Genomic DNA, 16621 nt, shown 5'->3' with positions numbered 1-16621 from the left:
CAGTTTTACTTAAACAAGTTGTTGTGAAAGGTAACAAATACTTCACTGCAATTTTTGACAAAGTCGGATATTCTTTCTCCATTCCAATCCAAAAATTAATCAATGGCTTTTTGGAATGAATACTTTTTAAACTATTGTCACAAGATATCTCAATCAACTCTTCTTTATTGGACAATGGACGTTTACATTTTTCCAAATTAAATGTGAAGGGATCACGAGTCCATGCATGCGTTTCATCAGGGGATAGAAAATACTGCCTTAAAAGTGCTTTAAGGGCGCTTAAGTGAAACGATTTCTTCTGATGTCTTCAAAGTCTGTAATCGTTGGCTCATCTTCTTTAAGAAATGAATTCAGTCGCTGAAATTGGACACAGCTGTTCTTTTTAATCCAGTTTTCCCAGCGATAATTTTTTTTTTACCATGCCGTCTGTTTTCTTCTCAACCTAGAACACATCAGCGTTGTTTCCTTGCAATGATAAGTTCCAAATATTCATTTTTTTTTTCAAAAATATCAGCTAAATATACTAACTGTAGAAGTCATTCTAAGTCGAAACTCGTGGTCCATCGAAAAAAAAAGCTTACTTATTATTATTATTTGTGACACCTCCAAGGAGTCCGAAGACTCATCGTGGGAGGACACCTATTATACAACTGTCTCCACCACTACACTAAACCTCTACTACCAATTCTATAGTTCAAATAAACAGCAAAGAACATTTACTCGTGACAATCAACGCACTTATGCGTGAAGCAGCAAACTCTTGTGCAGCTACCCATTTCTTCACAGATAATTGAAAAAAGTTGAGACTTCAATGGTCGGGTTTTGATGAAAATAACCATTTGTACATTTTCATTCAGAACTCGTGTTAAATCAACAGGGAGAAATTTAGCTATCAGGGCTCTGGTGAAGACAACAGTGAGTGAAATTACATTCTGGTACAACTTGTTTTTTACGACCTGCTAGTCCGACGATATAACCACACATTTCTTTTGCTTCGTCAGTACATACAGAAATACATTTTTTGCATTCAAGGTTGTTTTGGCAAAAATGAACCAATCATATTAAAAATATTCTCACCTGTAGTAGAAATTTTGAGAGGCTTAAAAAATAAAATATCTTCAAATATTGCATCCTGGAATTTTCCACGAACAAAAACAAGTAATTGAGTTAGCCAGCTATGTCTATCGACTCATCCATTTGTATGACAAACCACGGGCTACACTGAACAACTTGAATGAGTTGATCCTTAATGTTACAGGTTGTATCTTTAATTCTCCTGGAAACTGTTTCGTTTGACAAAGGAATAGTTCCGACAAGGTCTGCCTCTTTTTGACCAAACATACAAAAAGCTATTTCTTCCCCTGCTGGAAGAATGAGTGACTCACCTATTGTGTGAGCCTTTCCGGCTTTGGCAAGTTGAAGGCAAGTAAGACGTTTTTAGTGCACTTTCATTTTCTTCTACACCATAAAAATATTTAATTACGGTTTTTCTAGTACTCAAGTCTTCCAAAAGACATTCAAAATAGCTTAATGGCTTATTTTTTAAATAAGCCCTTGCTTATCGAATGCCGTTTTTAAATTTAATTTCAAAGTGTCGCTGTAAAAGAGATGGTTTCATAGAATTTTGTGACAGTACATCAAAGCAAGCAACGCACTGTGGATTTCATTCTACTAAATTTCCTATTCCATGTAAAACCAAATTGTAAATATGATTCATGATATTTACGTCATTTAATTTTTTTTATCACTTGATTATTTAATGTTTAATGTTCTTTTAGTTACTGCTGCATCCACCTGTTTGCTCACATGGGATGATGACCTAGTCATAGATATGTAGAAGCAATCGGCTATGGCTCCACATTACTTTTCTTTTTAATTATCCATGTTTCAAGGCACTTTAGAAACATGTTCATTTAACTTCACAGTAAACTGAAGACTAAAAATAAGCACATCAAGTGAAATAAATCACACCAAATAAATAGAGCAACAAGATGGCATATTCACTCACTTAGAATGAATGTTTTGACTGGGCGATCAGCTGTTAGGGTAGGTTCAGCTTTCAGGTAGAGAAGAGGAGGGAGGATTGATAAACGTATATAGACTTGAACTACAGCAAAGCACTTCGTCACTCAGCTCTCAAAAATTAATTAGCATTAGTGTTGCCAACTTAGCGACTTTGTTCGTAGATCTAGAGAATTTGAGGTCTCACGGCGTACCCCGAAAACGATTACCACGTATCACTCAAGGGGTACACGTACACCACGTTGAGAACCCCTAATCTAAAGGTTGGGAACCTACACTATCTACAATAATTGTCTGGACGCTTTAGCAATTTACAGTGATACCAGCAGGCAACCCCTAATATCGGGTATGTAAACCTTTGGTTTTGATCACCTCCTGCACCCTTTGAGGGAGACTTTCCACCAATGTGCGGCAGGCATTAGGTGGAATTTGTTTCCATTCCTCCATCAAAGCAGCACTGAGTTTAGCGACAGATCGAGGATGTGCTACTCTGGATCCCAATTGCCTCTCCAATTGATCCCACAGGTGTTCCATGGGATTGAGGTTATGACTCTGTACAGGCCAGGGCAGTCATTTAACACCTATCTCTTCGTACCATTTCATAACAGCTGCAGCTTTGTAGCATGGGGCATTGTCGTCTTGATAGTAACACGGGTCCATTCCATAAAATCTCCACCGTGTAGGCAGCACCTGATTATCGAGAATATCAAGGTACTGAGCTGCCTTCATGGAACCACAGACAACGACCAGTGTTCCCACTCCAAATCAGCTGAATGCACCGCTCAGCATTACTCCTCCACCACCAAACTTTACTGTGGGTAAAATACACTGTGGTAACAAACGTTCACCAGGCTGCCTCCACACCCAAACCCTGCCATCAGACTGGAAACAGGTGAACCTTGCTTTGTCGTTCCAGAGTACTGCTTTCCAATGGTCAGTTGTCCAGTTCACATGCTCTATGCATCGGGTCAGACAAGGACCCTAGTTCCTTGTTGTGATGTTTGGCTTATGTGCTGTACTTTTCCATGGAAATCCAGTAAAATTGAGTTCTTTTTGTATAGTATTAGTGCTCACCATTCTGTTACTGGCACTGGAACTCATCACGGATGGTCTCTGCTGATTGTAGCCAGTTTTTGCTGCATCCAGTTTCAACACTCTCCTGTCCCTGTCAGTCATTTTCAGCGGGCACCGGTGTTTTCCTGCACTAATGATTGCAGAACATCATTTGTTGATCACATAGCCAATCACTGATTTTGGATACTCTAGTTGAGCAGCAATGGCACATATGGACATGCCACCAATGTGACAACCCATGATGACACCACTCTCGAAGTCATTGAGTTCACATCGTGTTGCTATACCACCTGTATTCAACTGCCACGAAGAAATACTGCTGCTTACAATCTGTACACCTGTTTTTTATGTTATTAACAAACCTGGAAAAAATAAAAAAACGCGTTTTTTAATTTTTTCCTCCAAAGTTATCAGTAACAGATGGAGGTGACATCACTAAAAGATATCTGCAAAAGTTGAGCTCGCTCACCTCCACTAGGCTGAGCAGACATCTTCTGGAGGAGAGGGGGGGAATAGGGGATGATGGGGTTAGGGGTGGGTGGGGGAGCATTGCAGGGAAGACCTCTGTCACCCTCTTGATGACCTTTTCACTTCCACCACTTAATGCTATTTTTTTTTCTCATCCCAACAATTTCGGACATATGAGTGAGAGAAATATTCACATGGTCTAACATCAAAAACACTTTTTGAGGATAAAATACTTAATAAAATAATAAGGACAAAAAATATAGAATACCCTTCGAGCCACAGAGATAAGGTTTGCCTTATGATGTCTCAAAGTAAGATAATCTCACATCAACATCATATCCAACAGCATGTAGAAACATGTCCATGAATCATATGCACGAATGATCACCCTGACCATTCCTTTCATTTTGGAAGGAATGGTCAGGATTAAGAGTCAGGTAAACAGTACTATAAGGAAAAACAAACGAGTCAAGTGTCTTTGCAATTATGGTAATTCGTTCATCCAGTGCAGGTATTGTATTGTGTTGTGGTGTTTGGTATCCAGGAAAGTAAAGTAAAATAATGGGTGAACCACAAAAGTCATTGAAATTTTCTTTCTTCAGGAAAATAGCATGAGACAAAACTCTTCACATAGCTCTAAAAGGATGGGAACCAATTATTATTTTAGATGACATGACACGTACATTGTGATGTATTCATCCAGGACCACTTGGGAAAAGTTATGCAGGAAGTGTCTGAAATCCTCGGATACATGCAAAGAAGAGTTGACTACGAAATGGACCTCGATGAGTGTTATATTCTGAAATGCCAAGACAGGGAACTAATACTTGATGATACAGGAGCTGATGGAAGTAAAGTTTTTTCTATTAGTTGTGAAGAAGCTGAGAGATTTTCACCAAAAATGTATGACATTGATAATCATTTACTATTTTTGGAAACTGAATTACCAGCTATTCATATCATGGGGGAAAATTATCGCTAATCATTTAAATTCGTCAATGGTAAAATTAGACTTTCAACATTTTATGCAATTCCATAAAGATTCTTTATTGTGGGACATTTACGGACATTTTATAAAAACTGTTTGTGTATATTTGCTGACAAAAGATACACAGAATGTTTAGGGAGGCATGGTATCATTTCCAGACTGACACAATATCAAATGTGTGGAGGTGTGATTAGCATGCTATCTGATTTAAAAACTCTTTTGTGTGACCAGCTATTTTGATGTAATGTAACCAAGAAACAGTGAGTTACATAAATTTTATTTATTGAACTCTTTGGAAAATGTTAAGAGTCTAAACTAAATATTGTGAAATATTTTTAGGTAATTGCATGGTTCGAATTTTTCTTAGTAAATATACTTGTGAATTATATTTCAGCAAAATAAAATATGCATTTGTAAACTTAAATGAACAAAGATGTGTGGTTTTGTTGTTGTGTTTTTCCACAGTGAATTGTTTACTTAGTTGATATTTAAATCCACAACTTTATATCTTAATGCAATTCTGTTTAACTATTTTTAAAAAAACACAACTCTGAAATTAATGCCAGGAACGGGGGGAAAAGTGTTGAAAACTGATATCCATGTATTGATTATTTTAGAAATTGTCTAATACTACCTATTGACATTGTTTGAGTTATCTGAAAACAATTTGTTCACATAATCGAAAATCCGATCTGTTAGAATTTGGTTGTTTTACACAGAGATAGCAGCTAATTAACCCAAAACATGACTTTAACTCTTAAAGTTTGGTATAGAAAAAATATTTATACTCTCCAGATAACACATATACAAATTTTACCTTTCCCTGCATGAAGTAAGATAAAAACACACCAAGAGTATATCCAACAGTATGCATAAACATGTTGTTGAGTCATCTGCACAAAAGGTTCATTTTTGAAGGAATGGTCAGGTTAGGGCATATAGTAAGGGTAAACAGTACTATAAGAAAAAACCATAGAGTTGAGTGACTTTCGACTTAAGGTAATCGTTCATCCACTGCAGCTGCTGTTTTGCATTGTGGTGTTTTGTGTTTGGTAATGTAAAAATAATGGGTGAGCCACAAAATTCTTTGAAAGTTTCTTTGTGAAAAGTTCTAATTGTTTAGAATTTGTAACAGAAAGCTAACATAAACTATACGATCAGAGTTAATAATAATAATAATAATAATAATAATAATAATAATAATAATAATAATAATAATAATAATAATAATAATAAACTATTTATTTGTGGTGCCATATGATGTAATCTAAGAAGAAGAAGAAGAATGAAGGAAACCGATTATGAAAAATCGACAGTGGGTGAAAAATACGAATTTTCAGTTATCATCAATTTCTTTTGAATAAGACTTCAAATTTATTTCCTAAAGAAATTTGTATTTCTGGTGGAATTATTGTAGGATAAGCATTGACAAAATCACCTTGTAGTTGGAAAGAATTACCTGAAAGAGTTAAAAAACAGAATTCTTGGTTAATAAAATATGACCATCAGCTGAAGTGGGAAATTGGTTCAATATCTCTGGACAATCTAAGAAATTGGATGATAGAATCAACATTCAAATATCAAATATTACTTGCCAAAGGAGGAGAAAAATCAAAAACTTTAACGAGGTTAATAGGGAGGCCTGTTCTTGATTTAAATGAAATTGGATGCCCAAAACATGAAAACATAACATGTACATTTAAATGCTTTTGGAAACAATGAAAGATTCTGTGCTTTTAATAATTCTGAGAAGTACATGTATTGGTTTCAAAAAATAAATATGCAACCCTTAATGTTACTACAGTAATAAATTCCAATGATCACCAGATGAAAATTAACTTTCAGATGAGAGTCACATTGTCAAAAACCACATGATGGCAATTCCACAAGCATGGGAAGAACCTTTGAACAACAGTGCAAATTTAACAATAAGAAGATTAAGGAACAAAAAAATAGATTGCATTTTTACCTTATTTATTTCTGTATGTTAGATTTAGTAAATACAATTTGTAAATAATATTTCTTCAAATAAAATGTGTAAATTTAAATGAACAAATTGGGTGTCATTGATGTGTTATACAAATTTAAGTAAGACCATAACATTTTTTTCCTTGTGAAATTTCATGCCAAAAATTAACAAGAGACTTTTTTTGACTCAGTGAATTAAAAGTCTTATTTGTTCATGCAAGCCCTCAAATATTTCCAGAAACTGTCAACTCTTGGAAGCAAAAGGAATAATCAGGTATTAAATTAATAGCCAGAATTTTAGTGGAGAAGATTTCACCTGAAAAGTTACACTACTGTTAGAATTTGGCTATTTTACAGAGCCATTAAATATTTTAAACCGACACATTTCTAAAACTCTTAAAAAGATTGCTGTAGAAAAAGGTATTGCAGTGTGGAGATAAAATCAAGTGAATCAACATGCATATATCAAATAATACTCGTCATTGGAAGAGAAAATAAAACAAACATTAACCAACTTAATAGCCATATATCAGGAGTAAGCAAGGCCGTTTTTAGCCCTATCTAACTTTTAGAGACTGAGTGGGCAGTTCAATCTCCACTGGTACCCAATTAGAGGTAGCTGGCCCAAGGCTATCACTAATTAAAAGGCACCAAGTGAAGAGTGACGGCTCAACAAGTGATGCCATCTCATGGTCCCTAACCCTCACACTCGTATTCAATGTCTGAAATAATGTGGGTTCTATGGTTGAAAAACCCACATTTACAGGACGAAAAACCTGCTTGCCCATGCCAGAGATCGACTAACTCGGGAACTGGTTGAAAAACGGCTTAGAAAAATTTCCTCTAGTCACCAACTAGACTCAAAATGAAGTCTTCCTTTGTGCGGCCAAGTGCTGTGGTGTGCAAATGCCACATCCACTGAGCTACACAGGCTTCACATATATAGTAAATGGCGTCGCTTTTTCCTATATATACGGGAATAAAAAGGCGTTAGCATATTTTTTTTTATAGCCATATATTTCAACTTGTTTTGAAATGTCACATGGAGAAAAATCACATGAATTACACATAAGCACCAGTGGCAAGTCATACACTATGAACATCAGCGCAAATGTTAAAGCAAAAGAATACGAAAAAAAAAGGGAAAAAAATACTGTCTTTTTCACTTTATTTAATTTCTGTATGTTAGATTCAGTAAATATAATTTGTTAATAATATTACAGTCAAATAAAAGGTAACATAGAAATTAACAAAGTATATATTACACAGCTAATATTCATTTGAAATAATAAGAAATAACTATTTATTTGTTGTGCTGGCAAAAGAAATTTCTAAAAGAAAACGCTACGGCGAGTTCAAAACCTTCTTTGTCACATATCCGTTAATTAAAATTACTAATGCTAAAGAAAAAATAAATAAAATAAATAAATTTCAGTTACAGAAATAGGTTAAGAGCACAAGCAATCATAGGTAAAATTAATAGTCAATATTGGTTTTAAAAAAAATAAATGTAAGCATTAATTTACTACAGCAATAATTTCCCACGAGAACGAAGAGTTCCAACCTAAACACACGATTTCTCACCTACGTACAACAAACTTGGCAACCGGATAAGAGAGATGACAGAGCTAATATTCGTTTGAAATAAATTACAGTTTCCTAGCTACACAAAATGTAAACAAACAAACAAGCCATCTACTTGAAAACAATAACTGCATAAAATCCTTAATCAGAAATGAATAATTTTAGGATATGTGTCATAAGCATTTTACACTAGAGAAACAGTCGTACTTCCCCAAACTGATAAAACCGCGCAAAACATCAAAGGGAGAATATGAGTCAGGAAAAAGGTGAATACTGCAATGTGAAGTTACCGCTCGCTGCCAGATATTACTCATGAAAAACACACGACTTAGGATAAGTGTGTCACAATGAACGAATCATGTGAATGCTTAAAACATATAGTCACATCAGAACATCGTATGGCCCAATGGTAAGGAATTAACAGTGTACCAAACGGACAGAAAATCTAAGGAACAAAAGTCAAATAGCTTTTCAGATTATTACAGAAATTTTGTACATTCAAGATTGTGTTTTTGTGTGTTGTGTTGTGGATAAAAAATTCAACTATTTTGGGATATCTATTTACATTAAGAAGAATCATTCTGGAAAACTGTAAGTAAATTTAAATTATCATTAGAATTTCTAGACCTACATACAAAAAAGTTATTGTAACCTTTTAAGTCTCCGTTTATTTTTTAAATACCGTTTAGTTTTTTCTCTTCATGAAAACTAAAAAAACACCATTACCCAAACATTTGTAAACAAGATAACGTTAATTTGCAAAAGAGGTTGTCATTTACCAATACTCTTTTAGTAATGTCGCCTCCAACTGATAATGAAAACTTCGGAGCAAAAAAAAAGTGTATGTTTGAGAGAGACACCGGCATATAATTAAATTATTCAGAAAAGCCTAAACACAGCCGCCATCACGAATCTACTCTAAGAATTCCCATGAAATTTAACAGGAAAGAAATACCCTAAAATGTATTTATTAGAAAATTAGTACAGCCATCTATAGAAGAAGAAAAAAAAGTGTATGTTTGCATGACATCAGCATATAATTAAATTATTCAGAAAAGCTCAAAACATGCCCGCCACTAGACTCTACTCCACTCTAAGGATTCCACCCTTTAACAGGAAAGAAATACCCCAAAATGTATTGGAAAATTAGTACAGCCATCTATAGAAGAAAAAAAAACTGTATGTTTGAGTGACGTTAGCATATAATTAAATTATTCAGAAAACCCTAAACATGGCCGCTACCATGACTCTACTCTAAGAATTCCTACCCTTTAACAGGAAAGAAATACCCCAAAATGTATTGGAAAATTAGTACACCCATCTATAGACAACCAAACACAAAACATGATGACAATGACGGATGTGTGTCACCTTGGGAAAATTCCAAGATATCTTATCTCAAAAATATCGCCCACAATTCCATTGCCAAACCAAAACACCATGTGATATCACAGAGAAACATATGTTCCCCAGAAATTTCCAAACACATAACGTCACAATTCTTATCTCTAAATATCACCCACAATCCTATAAGTGAACCAAACACACCACGTGATGTCCCTGACAGATGAGGGCCCCAGCGAAATTCCAAACTCTATAACAACACACATCCACACCACGATTCCTTATCTAATCTTGCTCTTCATCTGGTTAAAAGTGTCCCACCAATCACGACATAATTCCTTATCCACTAATATATCTTCCTTTCCATTCAAAACAACAACGTCACTTATTTACAACCAACAAATGATGTCACTTATCTTCATCTGATAACAAAAAATATTCACATCACGATTTCTTATCTTATCTTGATCTTCATTTGGTCAGAAGTATCCCACCAATCACAACACGATTCCTTATCCACTAATATATCTCCCTTTTCCATTCAAAACAATAACGTCACTTATTTACAAATAATTAAATTACATCACTTATTGACAACTAACAAATGACGTCACTTATCTTCATCTGATAACAACACACACCCATGATACGATTCCTTATCTTATCTTGATTTTGATCTGGTCACTAGTGCCCCACCAATCACAACACAAATCCTTATCTCTAACATCACCCATAATTCCATACGCGAACCAAAACACAAGAACTGACGTCACTGACACATGTATACTCCCAGGGAAATTCCAAACATCACAAACCCATGACGTCACGCCCATGATGACGTCATCAAATAAACAACCAATCACGTCATGATTCCTTATCTTATCTTGATCTTGATCTGGTCAGTAGCACCTACCATTCTACTGGGTGGGAATTTTTTGGTCTCTCTACAATTGCTTTGTAGAGAGACCAAAAAGCTTGGCTGCCGTTTGAACAAGCAGCTAGTCTCCTGCTTTTTGCTCTTTCGAACTCTGTTTTGGAAGCATTGATTGTTTTTTTTTTCATGAGAAATATATACAATACAATATATATATTTCATCTAATTTTTTCATCTAATTCGAGCTTCCGTATAAGTTCTAAAAGAGAATGGAGTTCTTGATTTGAGCAAGTTATGGTGTTTGGTTTTTCGTTTGTACAGCCTGGGCACATGTTTTGAAGAAACAGGGTTTGGTCAGGGCAGTTTTCTCAAACTTCAGATATCTGTACCATTTCTTAAATTTTCATTATTACCAAGTACCCTCTTATCAAAATAATAAATAAAATATACTTCATTGTAAATGTCTATTTCATTTGAATTTATATGTTAATGTAAACAAAAAATATGATTTATTTCAAATAGAACAAAATTTGGAATAGGTTCCTCTTCATTGTCCGTCTATGAAATCCACATTTCAAGTAATTCATAAAATACTTATGAAGATTTTTCATCTTTTTACTAGTTGGTTCTCTAGAGATGTCAGATGACACACCCTTATCAATTTTATTTGATCCAGATACAATATGAACGTTTTCTTGTTGCTTACAGCTACTTGTATCTGCTAAATTGCTCTCTTTTGTGCGTTTTATAAATCCAGTCTTTAACCAATGATCCATACTTAAGAATTTCAAAGCCAAAAAAAAATTGCCGTATTTTCTCGAATATAACTCGCACTTTTTTCCCAAAATTAAAGCTAAAAATTCCTGTTGCGATATGTATGCGGGGATTTTCGGAAACTAAAGTTTTCAGAAAAAAATTGAAAATGGTGTGACTTACCAAGAAGCTCTTATTCGCTATCACTGCTTTTGGCGTCAAGAACAGTTTCTTTGTGTGCATCGTCAAAGTCATCTGCCCAAATAGCTACATCTTTCCCATTATTTCAAACAAAAATTACCAGTAATTTACAAGACTTGAGATACCTAATGAACAATCCTTCACAAATTACTCCTGAGAAATAAAAACAGAGAGCAATGGTAGGCGCCAGTAGAGATGGAGCAGCCATAAAGTGCCTATGATTGGCCCAGTATTAACAAAAGATCACGCTAACCAAAGACAAAGGCAAGCCAACAGTTGAGTTGAAATGCTAATTCTCTTCACCCGAATTCCATAATATCTGAAACCCATTCACTATATATTTCTTAGTTTTTAACACGTTCACAATGGAGTAGTGTCAAGCAAAACCATGTGTTGCTGGTGCAACATATGGTTTTGCTTGAGTCTACAGCAGTTTCTTTTGGAGGGGAGATCTGATTCATTAGTTAGTGCCATTTTTATCCCAAGTGTCTCTAATTGCACTATTTGTTGAGAAATATATTACACAGACTGCAAATGTCTCTGTACCTTATTCAGTGATATAATAAAACTACTTATTTTTCTTGCTTCTAGTATAGTGACGCTGTTAGGGAGGACGTGTTGTATACTGCAGGGAGCGAGTTACTATCGCCAGGAAGTGAACGTCGTGTCGATAGTAACTCGCAATTTGAGTAGGAGAATTCATACATAAAATATAATTTGTTGAGAAATATAGACGTTTAAAATAATTCTTGTTTCCTTAATAATGATTCCATGCGTTAATGATGCATAGTTGAAAATTGTCACCTGAAGACCTTTCCGTACCCCGGTATGCGTACCGCACTTTGAGAAACACTGGGTTAGGGAATGGCAGTTCAGAGTAGTGTGGGAGAATGTATGTTTCCTTCACAAGTGCTGATGCTAAAAATACTCTTATTACCTTAGTAAGATATTTGTATACAATACAATATATATTGAAGAAAAGCACCAGACTTCTACATTATAGAGGGTGTCTCATAATTCAATGGAACATTCAGTAGAAAGGGCCCATCTTTGTGAAGCCAAAAATGGAAGGCGTTCACGTGATGTGGTTTTTCATATTTAATAAAAAAAAATCTGGTGATGTTAAAAAACTTATGCAGCGACCTCACAAAGCCCTTTCTATGGCATGTGCCATAGGGCCACTCTATACATGGATTATTTTTAAAAAAATGGCTAAATAATTTAACTAGGGATTACCTGTGACTGAGTACAGCATTTATCACTAGAGAAGCAACAAATGGAAGCATACTAGCAATGACAAGATAATTAGTAAAGTATGTCTGAAGTTCTGTTTTTTTATCATCATCATCATCATCATCATCATCACATTCGCTAGAATTTGCATTTCTGAATTTGTACATCCAGTACTGTGAAAATATAAAAAATATAAAAATATAAACTTAAAAGGATAATTTGAAAATATAAAATTAATTAACTTCCTCAAATAAGAAAGAAAAGATAATAAATATCCAACATTATTATTAAACAGTCTAATAACAAAACAGTGTTTGTTTTTTTAAACAAAACAAAAAAAATTGAAAGTGACAAAAAGGGATGTTGAATTACATAAAAGATCACAAATTTTCTGCACTTTTAATAGTGCTTTTGATTTAGTTTCGCTAACCTGACAGCTATTTCAGACTGTTAATTTTTGATGAGAACATTCTGCTCAGTAACATGGAATCTTACATCTAATAGTGGCATCTTTGATATCGCTTTAGTATTTAGTATGATATTTATTTAGCATTTTATTAACGAACTGTATTTATTATTATTATTATTATTAGTAGTAGTAGTAGTAGTAGTAGTAGTAGTAGTAGTAGTATTAAGACCACCAGGGAGTCAGAGACTCATCGAGGGAGGCCACATACTACACACACCAGCTATCATACTTATTCTTGAATTTATTCACACTGTTTGCACTCACAACGTCCAATGGCAATCCATTCTAATCACGCACCACCCTCTGAGAAAAATCTAGCCCTTACTTGGCAGCCTTCATTCTCAGCTTCCAAATATGCCCTCTCGTCCTTTCCTCATCCTCATTTAAATGAAAAATTCCATCAATGGAAATCCTGTATGACACTTTCAGAAGTTTGTAAGTCTCAATCATATCACATTTCTTTCTCCTGTTTGCTAGTGTCGGCAGTCTACAAATTTTCAATCTATCTTCATAATCAGTATTCCACAATCCTGATATCTTTTTTAACACTCTCCTTTGTACTCTCTCCAATATATCAAAGGTCAGCAAAGGTTGGTCGATTGGTAGAGCCTCTGTTACTAATGGCTCACGAAAAAAGTTAAGCAAGTTTGAGCGCGGTTAGTAGTTTGGAAGGAGTCAATCGTTCGATGCTGTTGGACACTTTCCCTCGATGAGTCATTGGACTCCCTGGAGGTGTCACATAATAATAATAATAATAATAACATCAGAATTCAATGGAAACCAGGAGACCTGACCTGCGCACAATAGTCCAAGTGAGGTCTTATCAAGGCCTTGTAAATAGGCAAAATGACCTTGAAAGTTCGTTTTCAGCATTGCTATTATCTTTTGAGTTGTATTTGCAATCTCTGCCACATGGCCTCTGAACTTCAACTTCTTACCTACTAACACTTCAAGATCCATAGCCTCATCAGTTTTTCTAGACTAATCCCACCAATATAATAGGACATTGGATATCTAATCATGCCGAAGTAAATGGGTTTACATTTACTGACATTGAACTGACACCCATTTTCAAATGCCCATAGCTCCAGCCTATTCAAATCATTCTGCAACTACTGCATATCAGCAGCATTCCTGATTATCCTACCTATCTTTTGCATCATCAGCAAATAGCTGAATGTAGCTTGTCAAATCCTTCCGAATATCATTAACGTACAGATTGAATAACAGTGGACCAAGCACTGATCCTTGTGGTACACCACTTGTTTCCTTAAATCTTTCAGACTCACATCCCCCGTATACCACTTTTTGATATCTGTCAGTCAGCCATCCTCTTATCCATGCTAATGCCTACCCAAACCCATTTTCTCCAATTTATGCAAGAGTCAATCAGGCTGTATTCTGTCAAAAGCCTTAGCAAAATCCAAGTTTTGATTTCAATGAGAGAGTTCAATGTCAACATTGTCATAGAATATGAGAACGTTGCTAAAACATGACCTTCCCTTAGTAAACCCATGTTGTTCATTGCAAAGTAGAGATTCACTGTCAACACAATTCTGAATGCGAGCCCTAACCAATTTTTCAAAAATCTTCACCACCGCTCCTGAGATACCAATTGGCCAATAGTTGGATACATCGGTATTTACATCAACCTTGTGCATCGGAATTACCACACATTCCTTCCATTCCTGCGGAATATTCCCTGTTCTGAGACTCATATTAAACGGCCTGGTCAAAGAAATAACCAGTTCAGCTGAACTCTCTTTTAGCACACGTGCTGACATCCCATCAGGCCCTATTGCTGAATTCTTATTCAATCTGTGCAACAGCTCAGATTGAATTTACTAGATGAATTCGTTTATTCATCTAGTAAAGATGTAACAGTCAGCTGAATGTTGTGTACAAACGTACACTCATTAGCTGAACAACCCTTCTGCACTTGTAACCCTCACGCCATCTGGATTTAGAAGAGTTATCCTTTCATATTCATTCTTTCTTTTCCTTTCAGCATATAGATAGAATTCTTGTAGGTTGTCTTTAGCACGCAGAGCCAGTTATATATAAAACAGAGATCAGTAAAATAAATCATTAAATGAAATTTCAGAAAAATATAACATGAGAATATCAAAAGTAAAGACAAAAATTTCAAAGGGCTTTCAAAGGAAAAAAACACAATAAGAAGTAAAATAGTGCTAAAAAATAAAATAGTAGAGCAAGTAAATACTTTCAAATACCTGGAATGACTTGTCATATGAAGATGAAAAATATATAGATATTAAAATATCAAATTTTGGTAAAGTAAATGGCATAATGAACAATATATTTAAGCCATTTAAGATTTGCAGGACATCTTCTGAGAGGTTCTTCGGGACACCTGACAAGAACTATATTACAAGGGAAAGTTGAGGGGGAAGAGAAGACGTGGAAGACCAACTAGAGAGTGGTTTAATGACATTGTGAAATGGACTGGTTTAAGAATGATGGAAGCGACAGACAGAGAGAAATGGAGAAGAGCTGCTCATCTGCTGCAACCCTCTTGCTAAGATACTACCGGACGACGACGACGAGGTATAGGTGCAAAAATACGTGAGAATCAAACTATATAACGTCCTGTATAAATCAGTTTTATTATATGGAAGTAGACCATAAAACAGAAAGAAAAACTGATTCAAACAGCAGAAATGAAATTTATCAAAAAAAAAAAAAAAAACAGGATATGCCATGTGGAACCATAAAATAAATGAAGAAATTTTATAATCCCTGAATATGAAACCAATTAACTACAATATAAATAAATATAAACAAAAAGTATTAGAACATCTAAATCGAATGGACAATAGCATACTGCCAAAAATACTATAAGGATATAAAATAAATGGAAAATGAAGAATTGGAAGACCAAGAAAATGATAGCATGAGAACACGTGGCCTCAAATCCTTGATAGAAGAAGAAGAAGAAGAAGAAGAAAATTATATTCGTAGTGTATTTAATTCTCTTCTCCATTTGCACAAATAAATACTAGGTTTCTCATAAAAGTAGATAAAGGTTTGACATTAGTTAATTTAACGCATGGATAAAGATAATTATATTATTGACTATACTGCATTTCGGGAAAATATTCATTATCATTGGATTCTGACCAAGAGGATAATAATACAGGTTTACCTAATTTATTACATCTAATTCGAATACTGTAACATAGTTGATTTCAGTTTTTTAATGATGTGAACATTTGGAAAGAAATTAATTCACTGAAACTCTTCTTCATTGCATTAAGTATGACCACACCCTTTAATTTATTGGCTGTGATCCTCAAACATAATCTGACATATTCTACTTATTCAAATCGTTCAATAAAATAAATCCTTAAATTTAAAATTTTGTATACAAATTCATGTATGATGGTTGTGGTTTTTGATTTATGGCCGAAGCAAACTACGGTTATGAGGATAGCGTACCATGTTTGTACACATTTTCAGAATATAAGAAGACATGTCAGAGGTCTTGAAGGAATTCGAAACACAGAGGTGGGGGTCGTCATCAAGTTTTTCGTGTTGCAAGAAAAGTCCGCAACTGAGATTCACCAAATTTTGTTTTTCTGGCCAGGTTGTCTGTTTCGCGGGATGAAAAACCTTTTCGCCT

The 16621-nt window shown here is 34.8% G+C and overlaps 1 protein-coding gene across 1 annotated transcript in view; it reads right to left on the bottom strand.

The window, feature by feature from the left end:
- Positions 1 to 16621, bottom strand: part of LOC150097392 (equilibrative nucleoside transporter 3-like) — a 234354-nt gene that overhangs the window by 150572 nt on the left and 67161 nt on the right. Inside the window, exon 4 of the mRNA XM_090407415.1 lies at positions 12513 to 12682. Coding sequence (XP_090263541.1) covers positions 12513 to 12682 — 170 coding nt within the window. The remainder of the gene's footprint in view (positions 1 to 12512; positions 12683 to 16621) is intronic.

The sequence above is a fragment of the Typopeltis vanoorti genome, chromosome 17 (assembly GCF_054136105.1).
Source record: "Typopeltis vanoorti isolate ZY-2024b chromosome 17, IOZ_Tvanoo_1.0, whole genome shotgun sequence".
Classification (NCBI taxonomy): domain Eukaryota; kingdom Metazoa; phylum Arthropoda; class Arachnida; order Uropygi; family Thelyphonidae; genus Typopeltis; species Typopeltis vanoorti.
Note: the sequence above shows the minus strand (reverse complement) of the source record. Positions and strands in the feature narration are given on the sequence as shown.